The sequence below is a fragment of the Wyeomyia smithii genome, chromosome 3 (assembly GCF_029784165.1).
Source record: "Wyeomyia smithii strain HCP4-BCI-WySm-NY-G18 chromosome 3, ASM2978416v1, whole genome shotgun sequence".
NCBI classification, from domain to species: Eukaryota; Metazoa; Arthropoda; class Insecta; order Diptera; family Culicidae; genus Wyeomyia; species Wyeomyia smithii.
In genome coordinates, this window is record NC_073696.1 from 370237 (window position 1) to 397474 (window position 27238).

A 27238-nucleotide genomic window follows, 5' to 3' on the forward strand; every position below is an offset into this window, starting at 1 on the left:
CTTATAATTTCAAAACAGGGTGTTACCATGAAAGTGTTACACTTTATTTATGCCATAAAATTAAAACATTTTTCTATACCGCGAAGACATGCTCCATACATACGATCATTCTGCTTTTTTAAACCAACATCCAACATAAACAATTTTTTATCTGAAAAAAATATGTTGTGAGCCGCGTGCGTATTTCAACCAAAATCTGGCAACCCTATCGGCATTCTGTGGGATAATCTGTTAATTTTCTGTTTATTCTATATCCATCGTCATTTTTGTTCGTTTTTTGCATTGTGTGATGACTCATGTTCATCTCAAGAGCCATGTTCACTGCCGAGCAGGTTGAAGTCCGCACACTCCGTATTTCACTAGGTTTTTGCTTGGGGACAACCTCCTCGAATCGTTTTATGGTCCTATACACGAATAGCTTCCTCACATACATAAGACATACGTAACACTGGCGATTTTTTTTAGTACACGTTGCCCCACAGTACCCCGTACTCCGTCCGGTCCAACTACTCGGCAAATAATGAACGAAATGAATATTCTTTTTTCGGCTTTATCGAGCCTCAATGAAAATCCCATAAGGAACTGTCAAAAAGTTCTTTACAATGTCAATGCAGCATTTTTCGAGTGGGAACGAGACAAATGCAGGGTCTATGAGGGTTGCGCAGGTACACTGCCTTCATAAACTACTCAAACAGTGATTTTATTCAGAGGGTGGTACTATTCGAGTAGTTCATTCAAGATTTCTTCCTGAGTGTTAGGTATATCTGATGTATGTGGCTTCCTTCTGATCTGTATGTTGCTCATCCCAGCAACATACAAAATCTTGATTTCTTTCTTTACTTAACTGTTGCAATTTTCCTCTAGAAACGTTTAACACTCACAAGTGCACGTCGCAATCACAACAAACACAGCTGATCACAGTAATCACAGCTGATCACAGCAATCACAACAAACACAGCTGACAGGGTAGGCATTCGGATGCAAAAAGAGATACTCAAATGAGTGTATCACGTATATGTGTATATGTTCCGACATTCATCTCAGCGCTATAAACATCGGAACTAATACTCTTTTTTATTATGGTAATTCATAACGTATTTAGTATTTTCGGTTCATCAGTCTGAAAATCTCTGTTACATTATATACAATCATCACAGTCGAGATCAATTTTCAACGATAATTTACAACATTTGATGCGACTCGCAGCATATAAATATCGCATTAGAAAATTCTTCGTTCAACACCACACAACAGAAAGAAGTCTTTGTCATGGGAAAATTCACTTCAAATATGTTCAGGAAATGGCTGGTTACGAGTAGTTACACTGTTGTGGTCAGCAGCTCCTATCCCAACCTCTACGAGGTGCCGATCGGGATACGAATAACCTCTGCAGAGATCAGGTAACCCATATCCAGTGGAAAATTTGGTTGTATGCTGACCTGGTAAGGTAGCATACCGAATATGATTTACTACGAATCGTAGGCGCCAACATCGGGGGCAAGGCACATTTCGCCCCCCTAATATTTCTTCCGAGAGGGCAACGTATCATTTTGCCCCCTCAATAGTTCTAGGAAGTTGCGTCTCTTTTTCGGTTTTCCTGATAGTTTTATTTTTTTTTTATTTCATAACCCTCACGCCATTTTTCAAAACTTTGGTTTATGAAAGTTACTATCAAAACTGCCATTCCAATCACTTAACACCGATACTTATCGCACCCAAACCAATATTTTTCTAAAATTAGATAAATTAGAATTTTTCGAAACTCTGACCGGGTGTCTGCTATCTATATGCCGCATTTCTAAAATTTGCAATACCGCTAATGCGTGTAAGTTATATGCTTATTATTTATCCGTGCCTCCGTGGATGTTTTTTACTCTTCCCATTACGCTGACTGCTCTTTCTGCTATACCAGCCTTGTTTCTCCTGCCAAGTATCGCCAAATATGATTCTCTGGAGAAGATTTTATAATATGTCTTTCTGGCCAGTTTGATCAAATGAGGGACTTAATTTGTCAATTCAAAGCGAACTCTGTAACGCCGCTCCCTATCCGAAACGTTTTGAAAAATATCAATTCACTGCTCAGTTACACGGTTTATATGTTTGGAAGAGGAACGCCACCTGAAATTGGGAATGGGGCGTTTATGAGAATATGGATAAAACAAAACCTGTAAACAACGGAAGCAAAACGTCTCAGAGAAATTTTAATTTATTCTGCATTCATGAATATATTTGAATTCGGATGTTATTGATCAAAATTATTGACGGTCATAAGAAATTGTTCATCATAGAAGAAATTTCTTTGGAAAAACAAATGTTTTCTGAGTAATTTTTCATTGAAGAAAAAATATTTGATAATTATTAATATCGGTGTTATAATGAATGGTTAATTTATAACAACTGAAAAAATAAGGTGGCTAGTATTCATCCAATATCATCCAATATCAATCATTCAGTAAAAAACACGTTTTATAAAATTTTATACTCAATCTCATCAATGTTCCTAAATTACTGTGAGTCAAGTTAAATTGTAAGCAGACAGTGGATAACGCAATGATAAGAATGTAAACAATGCTTATTGTGATTCACTACGTTCTTCTGTATTGACCGTTTGCCTAGCCGATGTCGAGTCGAGACGAGCGCAGAGATTTAAATTTATTCTCTCTCTCTCTCTCTCTCTCTCTCTCTCTCTCTCTCTCTCTCTCTCTGGAATCGAACGGATTTATACGAACCAGTGTTGCCACATCTATATCTATACTCATTAGAGAAATCATTATCACATGATTGGATAGAAAAACGGTTTCTTTGATATTACGGAATATTTTGGATAGATTAGAAAAAATCTAAAACACGCAGTGAAGAATTTTGGAGAATATTAGTTAACATTTTGTTATATTCGTTAACATTTTGCACCTATGCCGAGACTTGTTCTTGTGGCAACACTGATTTGGACTGCGATTGCAAAGAGCCGAACAGTGAGTACTTTCAGACGGTCACACAATATTCACGCACAACGCTTATCCAGACTTTATAGTTGACAGGCTTTGGTTTGGCCTCCCAGAAAAAAATCCAAAAAATCACCGCTCTTGCTTGAGTTTGGCTCATGCACATGGCAAAACAAGTGGAAACTGAAAAACAAAAACAACAGCAATCGTTGGTTCGTTCGTTGCGTCGCTTGGAAGCACGGTTGTCGGACTTCGTTCGGTTAGTATCCAAACAACAGCGTGGGAGGTTGGATACGTCGCGTGCTTTGTAGACTAGTGGTGCATCTGTGGCGCTTCTTCAGATAAAGAGTTCTGTTTTCTCCGCACGGATGTTCATTCCTAACATCGTTAGTGTCTGTAAAATAAGATCGATGGTATTTCTGCATACCACCACACGGTCGGGCTACGAGCGGTATTTAGACTTTCAACAGGTCGTCGCATTCCGAGTGATTGGTTAGTTTTGCTTCCTCTGAAATTCAAACATACCCTGTTGTAATAGTCGTAATAGTCTGCCAAATCCAGTCACAGTCAAGAACCAATTATCCTAGAAAACCAGTGGACAGTGCTCGATTAGTTTATTCAAACGTCGTTTAAAGATGCGCAGATGAGAAGAAAATATATATTGGCCTTATTGAGAATTATAGGCAGCAGATTTTTGCAAACTAATACAATAACATTATCCTCAGAGTAATTGTACTCGGTGGGTAAACGGAAGATCTTAGTTTTTTTTTTGTGCGAGAAAGCGGAGTGCGAGCTAAAGTTATCCGCTTGTAAAACAAAGTGATGCAGAGTGATAACAGCTGGAGCGAAAATAAGAATGTCAATAAGCGTCGAAGTTCGAAAATCAACCGTGATTGGTTGGCATATGAATGCCTTTGTGTGCTAATTATTTATTCATACGGCGTCAATAAATAACAGTGGTGGACGGTGTGCGGAATCAATTCAAAAAGGAAAGAAAAAAAAAAATAGTGAGTGATAAATTTATCTGTATCTTGAAATTCAATTGACTACTGAGCGGATAGCGTTGCTATGGTGTCTTGTTTGACTCCCTGTATGTATGAATATTGATCATTGGGTCATAACGTATGTAGTTGGTAGTCATCATACGATACTTTAACAGTATTGGAGGTGAGTGTGATATCAATGAAAACTTTCGTTATTCAAATTTTTTATCAGTTTTTGAGCAGTTGATTTATTCTAAATTGAAACCCTTCTTCGGCAATAAGTCGAGTTCATTGCATTCATTTTTAAATTAAAGAGAAAACAGCCATTCAAAGTATGTCAGCATTCGTGTTTGTAACTTCAGTCAGTTTAAACTAGAAACAAATCATCCCCAACACGCTATAAGCCTCTCTGTTCCTCAAATTATGAACAAAAATCGAATCTTATATATTTCTTTCTCATGAACATTTTCTTGACAGTGATCACTCTACTAGATGCTGCATAAAGTTTCTCACCAATTGCATTGTTATTAACACTCAGCTGGATCAGCTAACAAATTTAGATCAATATTCTAGACGTAGGTAGAATCTACAACGTGTTTTAGAGGTTACTTCTGATGGAAATCTGATTGACGCCGGTACACTGGCAGTGTGAAAATGATTTGCAACATAAATTTCGACATACTCAACTTTGAACCGCTCCAGTATTTTTTTGGGACACCCTAGCTCTTTGATGTCTTCGGCCAAGTTGTTAGACATCAAAAAACCTACCATTTAAAGTCATGAAACCTATGGTTTAGGCCATTTTGAGCTCTTTAGAATGTAAAATGCAAAAAGTTGGGTTTTCCATACAAATCTCCATATAAATTTGAAATGCAATGCGCCAAGTGAAGACAAAACCAATCGACTTCCGATAAATTTAGGATTATTTGGGGCCCCAAATATAACGAAAAAAACTTGTTTCTGGCTTTCTGCTACCAAGTTTCGTTTTTCCATATAACGGTTCCCCACCCTAGTGTACACGCTCCTTTAACTGAATTCAAAAATGATTAGAAATCAATTAATTTCCACAAGAAGTAGAACAACAGCATTTTTTTATTTCTCTTTCTTAAGGAGATTTTCAGCCTTCGGCTGGTTCATCTCCGAGAACAACAGCATGAGCAAATACTGTTTGTTTATTATTCAGTATGATGTATGCAAGTAAAGTCATTTAGTTGTTAAAAGCTATCAGTTATGTGTACAAAATTATCCATTTATTTAGTCTAAAACTATTTAGTTTGAAAATTAAAACCTGCACAGATTTAGATTTTGAAACAATCGAGTTTTTGAATAGAAAAATTTCCATTCATGACTTTAAACCTACCTATTTTCAGAATTTAAAAGTACTCAGTTTAAGAATTTAAAATTACTCAGTTTTGAATGCGATGTTAGCGTAGAGATCTTCGTGCCGGTAAAAATAGTTACCAACATTGGGATGGATAGAGTCAAAACAAAACAAAATTTTCAAAACGTCCGTGACCAACTTCCCAGCAATTTCCTCATTTTTTTGGAATCACTCGAACTAAACAATGACGCAAATTTCAAATCTTGTGAAGCCCTTTTGTCAAATAAATGTGTCGTTTTTTCATGCTTGGTGTTCAAAAATGAGTTTTAGTGGTAAATTCAAAAATGAGTTATTCCATAATCAGTACAAAAATTACATAGAATCACGAATTGTAAAATTCATATACATGAAATGGAATTAAAATCAATCCAGTCTGTTATTTTTACGAGCGTGCACATATATCAGGTTTGTCTCAAAATTAAATCTATCAACATTTTCCTTTTTGAAATTCCAAAGTTCAAATGCGAGAGTCGCATAGTCATAATTAAATTTGCGTTGAATCGCCAACAGGTGATACTTTCAGTATGCGGAGTTGTATGTTTATTTTTTACCTGGTTTGATATGCCGAAGGTCTATTTCATAGAGGTGCCTCCTTGCACAAATTTATGAAGTATTCTTCACACACCCGAATGAAAACAAAAATAGACAACTACAAATGTTACAATGTACGTTGGGAAATGCAGTTCACGCAGAGACTGCGTCTAGATATAGAAAAATTTATATCAGGAAACAAATCAAGACACAATTGTGCTGCCGAAACATGAACGATGCTTGATCCTGCAACAATATTATGAATCTGTGTATCTGCGACTGCCAGCTATCGCATCAATCTGTCATCTTCTCTTCTATTAGAGCGCGTAGGAGAAGCTCACTATGGGTGTGGTGCAACCGTCAGACTGGTGTCGATAAAAACCTTTTCTTCAATTTGAATATTCATGCGCTTCGGCTGTTTAGATATGCAGCTCAATCTACATCTTCGTTTCCACATCCGAACAACGTTACTGTTGGAGTAATAGCATGCGTGTTAAATTGTTCGTAAACATGCATTTATAAGTTTTTCCCACTCCCTCTGCATAATCTATATGGTTCTCGACAGTTTGTCCTCCGGGCATTAAGCGCTTATTTGGAGACGGAATCATTAAATCTTCGACTTTAGATGAAGAAATTGAACGCTTCTAACTTGACTAATTTACATGTTATGTAGTATATCAGCTATTTTCCAGAAATAACGAAATTTGTTTCTTACGACAAAACATGAGGTATTCAAAAAAAGTACCTTTCATTTACTGTCAAAACATTGAAAATTAAAACAAAAACTTCTTTTTGGGATTTTTTTCTAATTTAAAAATAGTCACCCTAAGCACGAAACTAAAAAATGAAGGTTTAACTTTTGTCGAAGCCGAAACAAAAATATATACGTAATTTGCACAGAAGTCTTTTTTCTGATGAATTGCTGTTACGATACACTAATACATTTCCGAATAACATTCTCGGTAAAATTAAAAACTATTCGAATGTTACTAATCATCGTGCATGTAGCGTGTCATTGTAGCAATGATTTTTTCTAATGTATATTTATTAAATTTTATTTTATTTATTTTCACGAAAGCGATGTTTGTTTGGGCACCGGCATTAGCATCGAAATATTCTCACAAAAGATAAATTCATGCACTCAAGATCTATCCCAATGAAAATCTGGAGCAAAAGTTTCGAGGGCTTGCAGCGACCAATATTGAAATATGCAGTATCGTTGAAATCGAACTACGATTTGTTACCTCGGTCAGAAATCGGTTAAACCTTGAAATGAAGCCATTTCCGTGTGTTCTGGTATTTGTGCGTTGCTTGAATGATGGTCAGTGAATCCGTTTTTTTTTCGGGTAAAACAATGCAACCACTTTGGTGAACGGCATTTGTGTTAAACGTGCAGCTATTCGCACGTCGCCTCGTCCCGTTTTGGCGTGAATTATTTATATTCGCAGTGCCATATTTACAGCCAGTGTAGAAATCGTCGCCTATGACAATCAAGCGGAACGTAATAATAAGTTACGCTGCGATAGTCGACGAACGTCCGCCTGCCGAATCAAATGCGAAAAGAATGACTTCTTTGTGTCCACGATTGAAGCTGGCGTTTGCTGGGGAAACTGGTAGCACTGGTGGACATGCAGTCGCTCACCGGCCGACCCGCAATGATAGCAGCATGCCTGACCCCGTTAGATTGCTTGGAGCCGCGCGGCTAATTTTGAAAGCATCTCAGCATAAACCACACCGTAATAGCTGGCAGCATTCACCGCGATTTATGCGGTTGTCCTCTGTATGTTCGCGTACGATCCTACTACCTCTATCCAATATTCATAAACGGAACACGGCGGTGCTGCTGCTGACAGCAAACGACGAGGTTTCTCTTTCATATATATACTGATCCGCGACAGTGGCGAGTCAAAACTTTCAAAACAATTGAAAAATAAATCAGAAATAATTTGTTTCAGTACGACAGCGTGCTATGTCAGGTGGGTTCTGATGTTTATAAAATAGAAGTCATAACGTGATTCTGAAAGTTTGCTGGTTTTTTCTCTTGGTCTGCTAGGTACTGCGATTTCAATTGCAATATAAACTGGTGCATTGTTTTCATTATTTGATTCAATCATTGATTAAAAGAGTATTGTTTCAGTCATTTCGACCTGTGCCAAATTGTGCCTTGCTAATGATACCAGAACAATTGAAAAATGGTAGGATAAGAGTATAAAAATAGTAAACTGAATTTAAAAAACCTAGCTCAAACCCCAAGATTAAATCTATGCTACCGGAACTGCGTGTGTTAAGATTGATATTTCACAGGATTTTTGTAATCAATCCGTCCATAGCTCATTTACTATGGTAAAAACTTAACAATTATGCAGAACGACACAAAGTTCGACTGTTTTTTTTTTCCTTAAACGAGGCATATAGAACCAGTCATTCCGTAAAATCTATGCGAAATACACAGCCAACCAATGCTTCACTGCAAAGTGGTACAGTTTGCCAAACAAGGAAGCCGCGCAATCCATGGTCCATCGTAACGAACCGCGAAGCCTTGTCAGATTGCTATGTGCAGTTGTAGCGTCGAGAGCTAAGAAGGTAATAGCTATGGTGTTTGAAATTGCTGGCGTATATCTAACATCGCCCATATAGAGGCAGGTACTCATTTTGCTGACACGACGAAAGCTAGCAGGTCAAAACTTTTAACACCAGGCGAAAGGTGCGGCCGTTACAACAGGGCAGAGAGACGATTCGCCTCACTTCATGTAACAAATATTGTACTGTTTTTATTTTCGAAATCGAAATTACTTCGGAACGAAGGTAATAAGTAACGAATAAAAATGAGTTATTATAGCTAGCTTGATCCACTCCGGCACACTGGCCCATGGTAGAGTAAGACGTTTGGCACTGTCTTATATAGTTGGTATTTAAGTTATTACCAATACTTTGACGTTGTTGTTCAGCCGTTCGAAGTGAGCAAGGTGAAACTATGTTTACAATATTTTTTCAAGCAGTAACAAAACCAATCGCAACGCCAAACAAAATAGTATACCTATTAGGAAGTAGCGCATCGCTGACAAGACAAGGTAGGAATAGCGAATCGATGATGATGTGATGTAGAAATGGAAAGGTGATTAAAAGTAACAAAATTGGCTTGATGTGATCATGACAGACAGATAAAACGATTTATTTGGTGAGTTTTTTTTCTCTGTTGTAGTTACAAGTAGAGAGTTATTGTGAAGCACAATTTTTTTGAGGAATGAAAATTTTTCCGATGATTGGCATTTCATCATTGAATACGATTTGATCTTCAAGTTCGAATAGAAGCTACAGGGTTATTGAACTTTGGTAATTCGGTGGAACTAACTGGTGGAAACATTTGTTTGCCGATGTTGCTTTATGGTTGGTCTCCTATTTCTCGAATGATGTTAACTGGAACTTTACTGCACATTGCTATTTCATTACAGACGAAAAATTTTTACTTGCTGACATATTGAGCAGTATATGATAAGGTCTTATGACGTATGATGCGTTACCTGGTATTAATCATTTCAAAGTGTCACTATTACCGCTGTAAAAATTATCTAAATTACGTCGTCGTCGTCGGTCGCGTGAACATGCGCCTATTGTTCACGCTTTTGCCTTCCTTTTATGTCCAGCAAAATTGCCACCAAATCATCGTCGGTCCTGTGTGCAGTAGTGAATCTACATTTTCCTTATTCCTAATGTTCACCTATCTGTATCAAAAGTATGAACAATAAAATGATGTACCTCTTAGAGCTCGTTTAACACCGGGAGTAAGCTATTGGTTCAACGAAACATGAAAACAAGTGGTGTTAAACTTCACCACTACGTTGTCTAACTTCTTCTAGTGCGTGAAAATAGTATCGCAAATCGTTTGCGAACAAAACATGTACGAAACACACTAGGCATGTTAATATCACTGTAACAAAACGTACCCATTCACCTGACCACAAACGCAGATTAGCAATGTTTATACCTACTGTTCATTCACCACCTATACGTATTGAATGGAGATGTGAAAGAAGTTGAGATCCCGCCGTGTGCTGCAAATGCATTGAAAGTGAATTGTTATTTTTTTCTTTGAAATGCAATTCATTGCCAACATGCCTACCTTCAATCAGCAGCAGGTGTTGCTGATGGGACGAAACAGTATGTTGTATGTGGCTACATATGCTCAAAAGCGGCGAAGGGCCAATTTTTGCATCACTCCAAGGGCTATGGGAGGACTGAGTCGTCATTTACATTTGTGCGCTATTCGGTTCTGGTATTTTTTGCTCATTGAATGTTTGCAACATGATTGCACCCCCAACGAGCCTTGTTAGCATGCTGGGCCTTATTCTAATTGCCACTCAAGTGTATGCATGCGTAAGCTGGTTCACTAAGCTTTAGATCAAACATCTACCAAAAATAAAAAAAAATCTATTTCTTGTTTCAAAAAGAACTCGTGATTTACAGGATGTACATGCTTCGATTTCCCCCATGGTGTCGAGGTACAATGCTGGCCAAACAAGCCAGTCGTGAAAGGTTCGAGTCTCGGCTCGGGAAAGACTGTTAGTGTCAGTAGGATCGTAGCGCTAGGCCCGCAATTGTCCTGTACACTGAATGGTCGGCTGCGAAATCTGTGTATAAAAAACAGGAGGTCGAGTTTCGAATCGGAATGTAGCATCAAGGTTTTGCTTTGCTTTAGGGACCGTTCAATAATTACGTAAGCATATTTTTCCACTTTTTCGACAGATGAATACAGTTGTACTCAGGCTTTGTTTTGCTCATCTTCATCTTAAAGAGAAAGAGTTTTCTTCCCTCTTAACAACCGCGAGCTTACATTCAATGTGCATCACACCGCATCTGCTGTAGAGAGAGCGCAGAGTTCTCATCGCTCTGGGGTGCGGCAAAAACAGTATAAAATCGAACTTTCTGCCTAATGCGCACCCATGGTGAGTTGTGAATCTTCCTATAATATTAAATTCGAAAACGGTTAGGATGTGGCTTCAATGTGAACCTCAATGTTTTGATATTTGGCCAACTTCTCTTTTAGTAAAGGAGAACGAAAACTACTCCCTCTTAAACTGAGAGAGCAAATGTTTATCCCTAACACGTGATGATAAAGGGTGAAAAGGAACTCTGCGACTGAAATACTCTACGCCTAAATGTGGATAATTACTCACTCTGTGTGAGAGAAAGTCTAGTTCTCCAAGGGGTTTGGCAGGTAGAAAAGGAAATTTGGGCAAAAATCAAGAGAACGAAAGAAGCCTGGTTGTACTCTGCGCGAGAAATTTTGTGCCAATTGCGTGTTGATGTTTCTAAAGTGTTGTTCGAAAAAGGAGATTTCATAAGGGACCGTCCACATTCCACGTGGACAAAAAAATCGTCATTCTGGACCCCCCGTCCCTTTCATGGATTCTTTGTCCACGTAAACATTTTTTTACAAAGAAAAAGGGCAAAGCAGAAATTGATTCGAAATTTAGCTGTAATTGGTTCCGAAGTCGCAAAAAACTGAAAACAAAGATGATATCAAACGTTGCAGTAAATTTTTGTTAAAGGCCGAATGCTGATATCAAAAAAGTTTTCCTAAAGCTAGAAATAAGCATACAAAAGTTTACACTGAAAAACATCCTTTTTTTTATTTCTCTTTTATAATGAGACTAGCTGACCCGGCAAACTTCGTCCCGCCTATTTTAGTGTTTAATTTATTAATTTTAAACATTCCAAATTCAATGATTCTATGCGATTTGTTTATATCGTTTGAAATGATTGGTTTTATCGGAATGACAACATCCTCGACTTTTGGCTTTTGTACATCACCTCTATTCCGGAAATATATTGAGTGCATTTCAGTTATTTTCGTTGTTTTCCAGAAACTTGAAGTGGTCATCTTCGAATTCAAAATGGTGTTAAGGGTCAAAGCTTGGCTTCTTTACATCATTTCGATTTCGGACATATCCATATGTAGTAGTATTCGGTAATTTTCGGTTGTTTCCCAGAAGTTGCCATTTTACAATTCAAACTGGTGTCTGAGGTCAACTTTTAGCTCCTTGCATCATTCTGGATCTGGTGATACTTATATTGGATGGTATTTGGTCACTTCAGGCTATTTTTCAGAACCGTAAGTCGCCATCTTGGATTTTAAAAGTATTTGGAGACAGTTTCTGGCCCCTAAACGTCATTTTGGTTTAAGAAACACCCATATTGGGTGTTCTTTGGTAATTTTCGGCTGTTTTTCAGAAACCGGATGTCACCATCTTCGAATTCAAAATGGTGTCTGTGGTCGATTTTAGCTCCTGTGTATCATTCTGGTTCCGAAGATACTCATATTGTATGAAAATCGGCCATTTTTGGTCGTTTTTTAGAAACCGGAAGTTGCCATCTTACAATTCATAATGGTGTCTGAGGTCAATTTTTAGCTCCTTGCATCATTTTGGTTCCGGAGATACTCATATTGGGTGGTATTGGGTCACTTTAGGCTGTTTTCCGGACACCGGAAGTCACCATCTTACAATTCAAAATGTTGTCTGAGGTCGATTTGTGGCTTCAGTGCGTCATAACAATTCTGGAAATATCCATATTGGGTGGTATTTGTTAATTTGCCGCTGTTCTTCAGAAACCATTTTTCGCCATTTTGGATTTCAAAATGGCATTTGGGAACAATTTCTGGCCTCCGTGCGTCAATCTGGTTATAGTAACACTCATATTGGGTAGTATTTGGTCATTTTCGGCTGTTTTCCAGATACCGGAAGTCCCCATCTTACAATTCAAAATGTTGTCTGAGATCGATTTATGGCTTCAATGCGTCATAACAATTCTGGAAATACTCATATTGGGTGGTCATTGGCCGCTATTTTTCGGAAACCGGAAGTCGCCATCTTGGATTTCGAAATGGTTTTTGGAGACATGCCAGAAGAAGGAAGGGTGTCGAAACATTATGGACATGTTTGTTACACCTAAAAACATTCACTTGCCAAACTTGGTTATATTTGCTTGATTGGTTCTCGAGCTGTGCGAACTTTGAGTTTAATTTGTATGAGACCCCTCCCTTATAGAAAAGGGAGGGGTGTCAAACCCTGTATGGATATATTTGTTACCCCTAAAAACATTCACCTGCCAAATTTGGTTCCATTTAGTTGGTTAGTTCTCGAGATAAGTAGAAATTTGTGTTTCATTTGTTTGGAATCCCTTCCTCACAGAAAAGGGAGGGGAGTCGAACCATTTTGGACATATTTATTACCTCTAAAAACATTCACATACCAAATCTGGTTGTATTTGGTTGATTGCTTCTCAAGCTGTGCGAAATTTGTGTTTCATTTGTATGGAACCCCTCCCTTTTAGAAGAGAGAGGGGTGTCAAACGATTATGGATATATTTGTTACCCCTAAAAACATCCACCTATCAAATTAGGTTCTATTTACTTGGTTAGTTCTCGAGATGTGCAGAAATTTGTATTTCATTTGTATGGAACCCCTCCCTTCCAGAAGAGGGAGGGGTGTCGAACCAATATAGACCTATTTGTTACTCCTAAAAACATCCAAATGACAAATTTGGTTCTATTTACTTGGTTAGTTCTCGAGATGTGCAGAAATTTGTATTTCGTTTGCACACGCAAAACTTTTCCTTGTTACTTTAGAAGCAATAGCGCAAAATTGCCTTAATGGTAACAAACCTATTACTTAAAAGGCAATAAAATTCTTCCCCAGTCAAGTAACAACACATACTGTCATATATTTAGCACTGTTACGGGAGAACGACTATCTAATAATGGTCGTTTCAACCACATGCCTGTTTGCATGCAAGTTTCTTCAATCGCCAATTCATCCGGTGAGCGTGTATTAGTTCGCTCGTTGTATGCATACGGAGTAGAGAAAGAATATGACAAGAGCTGCCAAGCAGCATTTTCCCCGTCATAGAGTATGCAAACGTTGATGATTTCAAAGACTTGAAATGCGTCTTCAAATGACATCACGATCTGTAAACTGCGTTAGAGAAAAACAAAAACATTCGCTTTCTTGCAAGCTATCCAAAAAACATACTCATTGGTTAATGGAAACTCATTTGCACCTGTTTGAAAATACAAATTTCGTGTCCATCCAGAACAATATCCGCAACTTCGGCAACTCTGTTCAGATAGTATAACATATTTTCATTTCAAGTAAACACTGGGGGACGAAACGAAAATGTTTCTAATTAGACATTTGAGGTTGACGGGTGAGATTCTTATTATGTGTGGATGAAGAGGACAAAAATTAATCTGATCGTTGCATCAATACAAATGCAGCGAGTGAAGTTTTGCTAACACATGAATTGCGGTGCTTGGCTGTATGTTCTCCTGCAGAAACACATACAAGCGTGTGGCCGTCATATTTTTTGTTACTTTTTAGTTGTTACTAATTGTGTATAATGCGCAGTCATAAGACACAATAAGTAATAAAATATTGCCCCAAAGTAATAAAATGTTCCCCGTTTGCGTTGGGTGTATGGAACCCGTCCCTTCCAGAAAAAAGGAGGGGTGTCGAATCAATATGGACATATTTGTTACTCCTAAAAACATCCACATGCCAAATTTGGTTCCATTGGCTTGGTTAGTTTTTGAGATGTGCAGAAATTTGTGTTTCATTTGTATGGGACCCCTCCCTTACAGAGAAAAGAGGGGTCTCAAACCATCATAAGAACCTTACTCGGCCCTTAAAACCCTTGCATACAAATTTTCACGTCGATAGGTTCGGTAGTTTCCGAGCCTATAAGGATCAGACAGACAGACAGACCGAACTGCATTTTAATAGGTAGGGTGGGGAAAAGTGATCGATTTTCCATAACCAAGTTTTTTTGGTTCCTTTTGGGGGCCCAAACAACCCTAAACTTACCTGAAGTTTATTGGTTTTGTCTCCGCTTGGCGCATTGCATTTCAAATTTGTATGAAAATTTATATGGGAAAACCTACTTTTTGCATTTACCTTTCTAGAGAGCTCAATAATGCTCTAATAATGCACTGCATTATGTCAAAGTATAGTATTTTAGATGCCTACCAACTTTGCAGAGGACACTGAAGAGCTAGAATGTCCCTAAGAAGAGTTATAGCTGTTCAAAGTTGAGTATGTCGATTTAAATGCAGAAAACCTTGTTTCCTGCCAACATTATCAAGTACCGGCGTCAGTAGGATTCCCATCAGTAGTAACCTGTCATTACGAGTTTGTACACTCAGCTGGATCAAGCAAACAAATTTAGGTCAATATTCTAGGCGTAGAAAGAATCCACAACGTGTTTCAGAGGTTACTTCTGATGGAAATCTGACTGACGCCGGTACACTGGCAGTGTTGGCAGAAAAAATGATTTGCAACATAAATTTCGACATACTCAACTTCGAACAGCTCTAGTATTTTTTTTTGGGACACCCTAGATCTTTAGTGTCTTCGGCCAAGTTGTTAGGCATCAAAAATCCTATCTTTTGAAGTTATGAAACCTATGGTTTGAGCCATTTTGAGCTCCTTAGAATGGAAAATGCATAAAAGTTGGTTTTTCCATACAAATCTCCATATAAATTTGAAATGCAATGCGCCAAGCGGAGACAAAACCAATCGACTTCCGATAAATTTAGGATTATTTGGGGCCCCAAATATAACAAAAAAAAACTTGGTTCTGGCTTTCTGCTATCAAGTTCCGTTTTTTTTTTTCACATAACGATTCCCCACCCTAATAGGTATAAAAGTTTTTCAGCCTTCGGCTGGTTCATCTCCGGAAAAACATCCTTAAAATCCAGAAGAAGGCGAAAAAAAATCTTAAATGAAACTTTAAGTGACTAAAAACATGTTAAGAAAAAAAAAAACCAAAAAAAATAACAATGCAAAATGGAAATGACTTTTTTAAAACAGTTGAGACAAAAAACGAAAATATTATCAGAGCAAAAAAGTTTACATATAATTCAGAAATGGAAGCCAATTTTCATATCCAAAATTTACTACTTTACTACTTTTTCATGACCGTACAGGAAGAATTTTGATAAATTTTGATAAATTTTGATAAATTATCTTAACAATAGGCAGAGTTTACCGACCTATGAGTTAAAGTAAAATATTAGAAAACACATGGTGCAGAGGATTTTTAGTCCAGTATCGCTATGATTTGTTCAAATGACTTCATCAATTTATGAAAGATAGCCTTTTAGGTTTCACGTGATCAACGTCACCTGGTAACTTTAATTAATGAACAATGTTTAATAAAAAACAAATATTCGCCGTAATTCGATTTCACTTTCGCAATCAATAGTAATGATACGAGTTAGCTTGCCTTGAAGCTAGTGTTGCCCTCTATTTTTGCCTTTTTGTTACGCGGGAAAACTGTGATCGAAAACTGTACAACGAATTGCCGGTGGATCGATCGGCACGCGCTTTTGATTGAGAAACAAAAAGAAACCAACTACAAGAAACCCAGAAGCAGTATAGTACTTTTTTAATTTTAAGTATTGGCAATATGCCATGCAATTTACAAAATTGATTTAAATTACCTTCTTCGATTTATTTGCAGAGCTACTGTTGGCCACTGCAGCGTAGGTCCAAAAGCGCAACGATTCGCCGCAATGATACCGCAACTGCAACCCAAACTGAAGCGAGCGATGGATATGATCTTGCCATTGCCATTGGAAGTGCGGCGAAAACGGCGACGCCAGAATACCGATCAGTAGTTAACAGTGCGCGAGCCCGGCTTTGTTGGTGTGGTGGCGAACCATCAAAACTAAAGCAAATCATCTTTAGCTACTATCAACAAACGGTTGTTCGTTATAAAACGTGCTTTCGCGGTTTCTGGCATTGAAAGTGAAATGAAAGTGTAACCTAGCGTATCTTAAGCCAAAAGAAATAGGACGGTTTTTGTTGTGCACGGAGTTGAATAATGTAAAAGTGACAGAGAAAAGCCCGCGAAAAAGGATTAAGCACTGGTTTGAAGAAGAAAAGACAATTATTCAAAATTGTAGTTAAGGTGTGAAATGAATTTTGTGTTAATGGTAGCGCTTATTGTTGGTGTAAAGTAAGAAATGCATTATTGAAAAGCTAGCAAAAAGTGAAAAAAAGATCATACGAATGAGAGAGAGAGAATAAAGCAGTTCGATAAGGGATTGTGAGCCGCGAAAATGTTGAAAATTCAGATGCTCGAGCAAATCGTTGCAAACGAGAACATGGCTGAGGATGATCAGCTGGCTGTCGGAGGAAACGGACGATCAGGAGGGGCTGCCTGTCTCAGCCCCTCCGGCAGTACTATGGATGACAATGAGGAAACGAAAAGTCTGAATCGCGGTAATCGATTATCTCCTCAAGGGTACGTAATATGTATGTGCTGTTTAACGTATATTCTAATCATTAATATTAGATACCAGACATTATTGTTGCATCTCACGTTGTTTATCGTAACATATGGCGCCCTTTGCTATCGTCAGTGCTAATTTCCTCGAAAATTTCCCCTCAGAGAAGACCTAGGCTAAACCGCAAAGATTTTCTTAACCACTCTTCTTAAATGAGGGCGAACAGTTGCATTTAAAAACAATAAACACATCTGATTATGTTTGGTTCGCAATATGAAAAATAAACATTTCTAATAAATTAAATCTTTTCAAAGTGCATTCTGTGCGTGTTTTGACCAACAAACAGTTGAAGCTCAAAACACAGAACAGACCAACATGCTTATTACTGTGCGTCGGGAGTGAGAATGTATTTTTTGTCGTCACTACAGTTGTTAGTTATCACGTTGTTTCTGAAAAAAAATCTTTTGTAAGAGAAAACAACAAATCAACCGAATGCAATGTTTGGGATTCAAAACGGCTTGGCGGTCACGATGGAACGCATTTAGTTGCATCATTAATTTCAAGCATTGAGAAGGCATGATTTGGTCTTGATATTTCCGAGCGACTTGCTTATATTTTCATTTTCCCATATGTGTTTGCTTTATCTTGATGTTCCACTTGTAGAGCAGCTTCCATGAGTGTGCATTCAGTTGGTTAAGGAATTGGAACTGTTTTGTTTGTACGATGTCTTTTCATGTTTCATTCGAAAGTCTGGTTGCCGGATAAAATTTTCAGGTCATTCATAAATATTTAAGTTAATAATCCCCAACCGGAGCTAAAAATACGCGCCTTCAGCAGAGCATTGAAATAGCAAGGATGCTGCCTCAGGATGTTGCTCCTTCAGATACGCTTTCACATGAAACAACAAACACACATCCTACTGGGACTAAAGCAACTAAGACAATGAATGATGCGAGTAAATATCTCTGCGATGCTCGGAGCATAATGGATTTATGGTTTGCGAAATAGATTATTGATAGAACACGAAGCGAAGCGCATTTACGGGGCTCCAATCGAAAGTTGATGCGAGGTATGCTTTCTGTATTGTATGTAAGGTAAACTATATTCTTTTCTTGATGCTTTTTTTATACCAACCCAGCTGCATGACGTCAGTCTTGCTGTGATTTGACTGATCGTTTTCAATTTGTACCGGTTCCGGTGGGTGAAACGCGATGAGATGAAATGCGAACAATTTGTTATTTTTCCTGTGACCGTGAGAAGAAAAATCCCAGAACGTGTTGCAGCATGTGTGGGACAAGTAATAATCTGCGATTTTCGTAATCACGCTATTAAAAGAAAAGCATGTACAATTTTTCTTAGGTCATAAACCTTGCACAGTAAAAATAGTTTGCGTTTTTTTTTTTTAAACTCAACCCTTAAACAATGAAACCATGTGTTTTCACTTTTTCGGGCACCACTCGCAAGTTCGATAATCTTTTTAAAAGATCCACTCACTCTAAACTAAAATTCAAATGCGAATTAAATTCCTAAATTATTTTTTGCAATCAACAGTACCCAGACATATTTATTATGACTAGATTGACAAGATCGATAAAGCAAGAAAAAGTTTTATTATACCTTCCCACTTCCTCGTATAGCTTACTTCTTTTGGAGCTCAAAACGTATTCACTATTTAGCGGGACCAGCACGGCAAAAAAAGGCAAATAACCTCTCACAATCCACAATCGTATTATTTATAGTTGGTTAAAAGAGGAGAGTTTCTGTCAGTAGCACTCATAACAAAACACTTGACCAAATTCCGGAGAGAACTCCAACACAATTACTAGATTGTCTGTGTTCGGATGAAGTGTTGCGCCTTAGAAACCCCAATTTGCCAGATTTTCTCGGTACAGTATAAGATGCGCACTTTAACTTTCTTCTGCACAGAAAAACGACAAATCATTCAGCAGCATGTTTAAAACACCATATATACTTTCACTGCGATTAGTGGCGAAACAACCAAATTTATTCACTTCTGTTCGAGCGTCTTGATAGAAAAATTTTCACTACACTTTTCACTTTTTATTCACTTTCACTATTTAATTCTATCACTGTGATAGAATTAAATAGTGATAGAATTAAATAGTGAAAGTGAATAAAAAGTGAAGCGTGTAGTGAAACAACCAAATTTGACATAAACAGGGCGGCAGGTTTCAATAATTCTACACTTATCATTTCGTATGATTCAAATCTTTGTCATTTCAATTCTTCAAAGCAGTGGTGCAGTGAAACAATCGTCGGACAATGTTTGCTCAACAAATAAACCAAAATTATTTGGATTCATTACACGGCACGCTCTACCATTGAACACAGTCTTCATCATCGAGGGCTAGACCGAGTGATCGCACGTTGTCCGTTGCCTGTTTGAAAAAAAAATGACTTTTATTAACTCTTCGGTACGAAGTAGAGCAAGCGTGCGGTAAATTATGCTGTGCTATTTAAATCACAGCCAACTGCGTACCACTTTACATGCAACGAAGGTCACATAAATGGAATTTAAGTACTTACCTGAATTAAAAGCGCAGCCTTGACTGTGTAAATTCAAGATCTACAATTTGGATCAAACAGAAACCAGCATTGATGTACTTGAGGTCTGGGAGAATGAGGACTTAGCTGACCGGACAAACTTCGTCCATCCCATTTTATAACGTAGAACCACCTCTCTCAGAAAATTTGACTACATAAAGAGAGTGAATGAAAATCTAAAAATGGAAAAGGGTGAAGATATTTCGGTTGGTTTCTCAATGAATTTCCGTCGTTCTTTCAGCAATCGATCTCGATCTATGCCCAAATATAGAAAATCGTGATTTAATTATTCGAACTATTGTACTATTGAAAGTGGGGATGTTAATAAGTTTTAATGTAGTTGTAAGAATTGGTTTTATCGTGCAGTTACATCCCCAGTTATAATCGATACCGATGATAATGTTTCGAACGCGGCTGATGTTTCACCAGCTTCCGGCACGCATGATTTCGATCCCTCCACCGTTTCACGACTCAGCTTAATTAGTTTCGTCGGGAAACCGTGTTCCAGCATTATCTACATTATCGTATGCCGTCTTAAAATTTACATGGTGAGTCTGCAAGTTAAATTCCCAGAACTTATCGAGGATCTGTCGTGTAACGCCTCTGTCGGAAACCAGCCTGGCCGACGAAGGATTCCGTTAACGGTCTCAATCTGGAGTACAGGATACGGGTAAGCACTTTGTATGCGGAATTGAGCGATCGACTGGATTGATCTCCCTTCGTGCCTGGATTGATCGCTGCGCGTGCGATATTGTTCGTGTTGATGGCTCAACAGCTAATTCGTCGCTCATAATCCTCATCCTTTTCGTGTTTTACTCCTATCGCTTTACACCGTTTAATAGCGCCTGAAAGTGCACCTTCCACATGGTTGCAACCCTCGGTTTATCCGTAAGCAGGTTTCCGTCCTAGTCATTGCACATGACCGGAAATGCTTGCTTCTTACTCTGTTGACGTCGTTTCTAGCAAAGTAGTCATCAGCGCTGGCGAGCACCTACTCCTCGTGCTCGTGCTACTTCCGACGGTGGCCTCTATTTTCGACAACTCTTGCCTCTCTGTATCTCTCTCTTTCCTGATATGTAGCCACAGTGAGCACGCGGCTCCTGGCATGGTTCTTCTCGTACGTCGCTCTTAGGCACTCAGCGTCAAACCAGCTGTTACGTTATCTTCCTCGTACCTACTACCTTTCTCGCAGTCGTTTCAATGGCACTGTAAGTATTACTCCACAGCCCATTTATTTCGTCCACTCGTTTCTCCTGCTGTTCTGAGATCCGTTGATCCAGCTCCTGGCGTATTCTTCCGTTGAAACGCATAGTCCTCTCTGTGCGAGATCGCAGCACGTTCGACAACCGTTCGAGGATCTTACAAACGACGATATTGGCCCCTATTACAGATGACGAGGCGAAGAACTCGCCTCGCCCGCAGTCCCTGACGAGGCGAGCATAATGTTGTATTAGGGAACGCGAGTGAATCTCTGGTGACAGCAGATTGACAGACAAGCTACACGTCCAAAATCTTGCCGACTCGCCATCTGCAATATCAAAATTCAGACCAGTAACTCACCGCTCACCTCGCCTCCTGTAGTAGGGGCCATAATGGTCATAGTCAATGTTCGGTTCCCGAAAAGACCTAACATCAGTAACATCCGAAAAGTGTCGACCGTCAATCAGTACGCGATCGATTTTAAGAGCAGGCTTCTCGTGGAAAATAGTAGCTACTTATGCCCATTCCTCTGACCGCGGCGAAGTTATCAACCTTAGGCCGTTTTCATTGGTGGACGAGTGGAGGCTATGGCTTCCAATGACCGGACGGAAGAATTCCTTATTCCCAACCTACGCGTTTGCATCTCCGATGTCGATTTTTACGTCGTGTTTCGGTCACTCGTTTCGGTCGTGTTTCGGTCACTCGTTATAGGTTCGTTCCAGCTTTTCATAGAACTCATCATTGACGTCACGGATTGGTCGTTTGTTGGTGCGTAGGTGTTGATTGAACTGTAGTTGAAGAATTTGATCTTAATCCTCAACACGCATAAACGGTTTTCTGATTTTCCAGCACTTCGAAACCGACGCCCCGTACCATCGCTTTGCCGCCACTGTAGTAAATGTGCTACTTGAAAGAAGTGCTACAATAGAGTCTACTGCACAGAATCCCTTTTCTCCGGAATTTGGCCACCGAACCTCCTGAATCGTTGCGATTTTGACTGCCTATCGCTGCAGTTCTCGGGAAAACGAACCAGCTCGCGCCGGATCATTGAGAGATCGGAAACACTTAATTTCCAATCATTTACCGTTTTCTGTTTCCGTGTTCGTAGCCTAGGTTCTTGCCGATTGTTTCGTTCCGTATTTTTAATTTCGAATATTACTATAACATTTTCATTACAATTGGCCATAAACTAAAGCAATGAGCATATGTTTTAGCTCAATATTATTAAGAAATTGACACTTTTTTCGTACTGTACTGTGAAATCATCTGTCGAGCTATTTATTACGGTTTCATAATTTCACATTTCTATTTTCTAGCTGCAGTGAAAAATTTCTACTGAGTAAATAAATTGATAACATTCTGTGCCGAACACGCATCAGTACTGGACGTGTTTGGTGATCGGTCCGATAGAGTATAAAACAAAAGACGTGTGAACAAGTGTTGGCATTGTTTGCCTGGTCAAGTGAAATAAATCCGGGTTCAAGGTCGTGCCTTTGTGCAACTGTTTCGCATCGTGACTGCCAGCTGGTGCGTAAGCCGATTTGGCTGCTGGCTGGATTGTGCTACAGCAGTGGACGAGACACAAACGAGGAAAAAGAAGAAGCCATCAGTGTCAGCGAGTTGTATCGCTGTGTGGAGTGATCTCACACCTGGCTCGCTGCTGGTGGCTGTTTGGTGCTGCTGTATTGGTGCTGCTGGCTGTAACGGCTGCTACTTCGAACGATCGGACAACCAACCTTACTGGAAGGGAGAAATAAAAAGGTACGTGTTCTTGTCAGCGCTAGTGCGCTAGACTTAGCGCGATGGATGTAGATCCCTCGCCTCCCGCGCCCCCATCCCCGAACCCCTCTGACCCTGACCCTTCTGTTACCCCCTCCCCTGTTCATTCTTCAGTCCCCCCTCGCCCCAGGCTTTACCCAGACGGAGCCCAGGGCAGCTATACTGTTTATTTTCGGCCAAAGGCAGGACCGAAATCGAAAAAGTTGAACCTCTTGCAGATTTCTAAAGACCTGACGAAGGAGTACAAGGCCGTGACCGAAATTTCCAAGGTCCGGCCTAACAAGCTCCGTGTCGTGGTCGGTAACCTGAAAGAGGCCAACGATATAGCTTGCTCTGAGCTCTTCACACGCGAGTATCGCGTTTACATACCCGCACGAGACGTGGAGATCGACGGTGTCATAACCGATTCGAGTCTGTCCGTCGAGTGTATACTGCAAAGTGCCAAAGGGTGCTTCAAGAACAAAACGTGTCCCGAAGTAAAGGTGCTCGACTGCAAGCAATTGCGGTCAGCATCGATCATCGGTGGCAAAACAGTATACACTCCGTCAGACTCGTTTCGAGTTACGTTCGCCGGGTCTGCACTACCAAGCCACGTCTCGATCCACCGGGTTCGTCTCCCTGTGAGGCTCTACGTGCCCCGCGTCATGAACTGCCTGAATTGCAAGCAGTTAGGCCATACAGCCGCCTACTGCTGCAATAAGGCACGTTGTGGCAAGTGTGGGGAGTCTCATGCGAAAGATTCTTGCAGTGTTAACGCTGAAAAGTGTATTCACTGCGGAGAAAATCTGCATGAGCTCTCGACATGTGCGGTGTACATGCAGCGCAGGGATAAAATAAAACGGTCTCTCAAAGAGCGTTCAAAGCGTTCCTACGCTGACATGCTGAAGAAGACCGTTACCACTTCTCCCGTTACTTCGAACCCCTTCGATCTGTTGTCCTCTGATGAAACCGATTCTGACGATTCACCAGCGGGAGCATCTTACGCCAATCCTGGGGAGTCTAGAAAGAGGAAAAATATTTCCTCTCCTAAACTTCCCAGAAAAGGTCCTAAGATTTCTCAAAGTGAAATGAAAGTTACAAACAAACCAAACAGTGCTGCGGAAAACCCGAAGCAAACTCCTCCTGGGCTGGCAAATTTAAAGTCCCAGAAGGAGTTCCCAGCACTGCCAGGAACATCTAAAACCCCAGTTGCTCCTTTTACACTCCCAGTTGATGAAACAAACTCTGGATTAGTGAAATTTTCTGACATTGTGGACTGGATTTTTGAAACTTTCAATGTACCCGATCCAATTAAAATTTTTCTTACAGCATTCCTCCCAACAGTTAGATCATTTTTGAAGCAGTTGACTGCCCAATGGCCTCTCCTTGCAGCGATTGTATCCTTCGATGCCTAATTCAACTGCGTATATGAAGGATTCTATCTCTGTCTTACAGTGGAATTGTAGAAGTATTTTACCAAAAATTGATTCGTTTAAAGTTTTGATAAATAAAAACAAATGCGATGCATTTTCCCTTTGTGAAACTTGGCTTACTTCAAATATTGATCTCAACTTCCATGATTTTAATATTATTCGCCTTGATCGAGACACCCCATATGGAGGAGTACTTTTAGGGATTAAAAAGTGCTATTCTTTCTATCGTATTAACCTCCCCTCGATTCCAGGCATCGAAGTTGTCGCATGTCAAATGACAATACAAGGTAAAGAGCTTTGTATTGCCTCAATATATATTCCCCCCAGAGCACAGGTTGGGCAACGGCTGCTCTTTGATTTAATAGAACTTCTTCCCTCGCCACGTTTGATTTTGGGAGACTTCAACTCTCATGGCGTGGCTTGGGGTTCCCCATACAATGATAACCGCTCCTCTTTAATCTATAACCTTTGCGATGACTTCGACATGACTATTTTAAACAACGGTGAAATGACACGTATCCCGAAACCTCCAGCGCGCCCAAGCGCTTTGGATCTATCCTTATGTTCGACGTCGCTACGGTTGGATTGCACATGGAAGGTAATCCTCGATCCTCACGGTAGCGACCATCTGCCTATTCTTATTTCAATTACTAACGGGTCAACTCGCATGCGACCAATTGACATTTCGTATGACCTCACACGAAATGTCGATTGGAAGTTATACGAGGAAATGATTTCAAAAGCGGTCGAGTCGATTCAACATCATTCACCACTTGAAGAATACAACCTCCTCGCGGGCTTGATTCTCGACGCCGCGTTGCAAGCCCAAACGAAGAAATATCCCGGCGTAACGATCAAAGAACGGCCTCCCACTCCGTGGTGGGACCAAGAGTGCTCCGATGTCTACACGCAAAGATCCGACGCGTTTAAGGCCTACCAGACGGGAGGTATACCTGGCGACTATTTACGGTATTCGGAGCTTGATACCAAGCTTAAAAGCTTGGCTAAAGCAAAGAAACGTGGATATTGGCGTCGGTTCGTGAACGAGACGTCGAGGGAGACATCGATGAGCACTCTTTGGAACACAGCCCGAAGAATGCGGAATCGCGTAACGGTCAACGAAAGCGAGGAGTCTTCAAGTAGGTGGATATTTGATTTTGCCAGGAAAGTATGTCCGGACTCTGTTCCTGAGCAAAATATTGTTCGCGATGCGTCTCCGGGCCACGACGCGATAGAATCACCTTTTACGATGGCAGAATTTTCAGTTGCCCTCCTGTCCTGTAACAATAACGCGCCTGGATTAGATAGAATCAAATTCAACTTGTTGAAGAATCTACCCGGCAATGCCAAGAGGCGCTTGTTGAACTTGTTCAATAAGTTCCTGGAGCAAAACATTGTACCGCAGGATTGGAGGCAAGTGAAGGTGATCGCCATCCAAAAACCAGGGAAACCAGCTTCTAATCACAACTCTTATAGGCCGATTGCAATGCTATCCTGTATCCGGAAATTGATGGAAAAAATGATACTCCGTCGTTTAGACCACTGGGTCGAATCAAATGGTCTACTATCAGAAACTCAATTTGGCTTCCGCCGTGCCAAAGGGACGAATGATTGTCTTGCGTTGCTTTCAACAGATATTCAGCTGGCGTATGCTCGTAAAGAACAAATGGCGTCTGCGTTCTTGGACATTAAGGGGGCTTTTGATTCCGTTTCTATTGACATTCTTTCGGGTAAACTTCACTGACAAGGATTTTCTCCAATTTTGAACAATTTTTTGCACAATTTGTTGTCCGAAAAGCACATGCATTTTACGCATGGCGATTTGGCAACTTTTCGCATTAGCTACATGGGTCTTCCCCAGGGCTCATGTTTAAGCCCCCTTCTTTACAACTTTTATGTAAATGACATCGACGAATGTCTGGCAAATTCATGCACGATAAGACAACTTGCAGACGACAGTGTAATCTCTGTTACAGGAGCCAAAGCTGCCGATTTGCAAGGACCATTGCAAGATACCTTGGACAATTTGTCTGCTTGGGCTTTACAGCTAGGTATCGAATTCTCTCCGGAGAAGACTGAGATAGTATTTTTTTCTAGGAAGCATGAACCTGCTCAGCTCCAAACACAATTAATGGGTAAAACGATTTCTCAGGTTTTGGTACACAAATATCTTGGTGTCTGGTTCGACTCTAAAGGCACCTGGGGTTGTCACGTGAGGTATCTGATGAAAAAATGTCAACAAAGAGTGAACTTTCTTCGTACAATAACCGGACAATGGTGGGGAGCCCATCCAGGAGACCTTATAAGGCTTTACCAAACAACGATATTGTCTGTTATTGAATACGGGTGTTTCTGCTTCCGCTCCGCAGCAAACACACATTTGATCAAACTGGAGCGAATACAATATCGTTGTTTGCGTATCGCCTTAGGTTGCATGCAGTCGACCCATACGATGAGTTTGGAGGTTTTAGCTGGAGTACTACCATTGAAAAACCGCTTCTGGAGCCTGTCTTCTCGTATTCTAATCAAATGTGAACCCTTCTTCGAATATTCCAAATCGTGTCGACTTATCAAATACTTCTGATTCTACTGTGTTTTTCGATACATCCATGATAGAAGAAACTCGTGGAATCCCGGATCATTTACGCGTGCAGCAGATCCCTAAAATTTTTTCCAATAAATATCGAAACATCAACTGCGACAATATGTACTACACTGACGGATCACTTCTTGATGGGTCCACTGGCTTCGGTATCTTCAATAACAATTTAACCGTCTCCCATAAGCTCGATAATCCTGCTTCTGTTTACGTCGCAGAATTAGCTGCAATTCAGTACACCCTAGGGATTATCGAAAAAATGCCCACGGACCATTATTTCATCTTTACGGACAGTCTCAGTTCCATTGAGGCTCTCCGATCGATGAAAGATGTTAAGCACTCTCCGTATTTCCTGGGGAAAATACGGGAACATCTGAGTGCTTTATCCGAAAAATCTACTCAGATTACCTTAGCGTGGGTCCCTTCTCACTGCTCGATACCGGGTAATGAGAAAGCGGACTCTTTGGCTAAGGTGGGCGCAACAAACGGTGATATTTATGAAAGACCAATTGTCTTTAATGAATTTTTCGCACTTGTACGTCAGAATACGATCATCAGT

At 39.9% G+C, this 27238-nt stretch overlaps 1 protein-coding gene across 2 annotated transcripts in view; it reads left to right on the forward strand.

Annotated features, from left to right (window-relative positions):
- The first annotated feature begins 3055 nt into the window (after positions 1-3055).
- LOC129727158 (rap1 GTPase-activating protein 1) overlaps positions 3056-27238 on the forward strand; it is a 150335-nt gene continuing 126152 nt past the window's right edge. For both annotated transcript variants that reach the window (XM_055684676.1, XM_055684677.1), the window contains exons 1-2: positions 3056-4109; positions 16356-17141. In XM_055684676.1, coding sequence (XP_055540651.1) covers positions 16957-17141 — 185 coding nt within the window. In that variant the 5' untranslated portion in view covers positions 3056-4109; positions 16356-16956. The remainder of the gene's footprint in view (positions 4110-16355; positions 17142-27238) is intronic.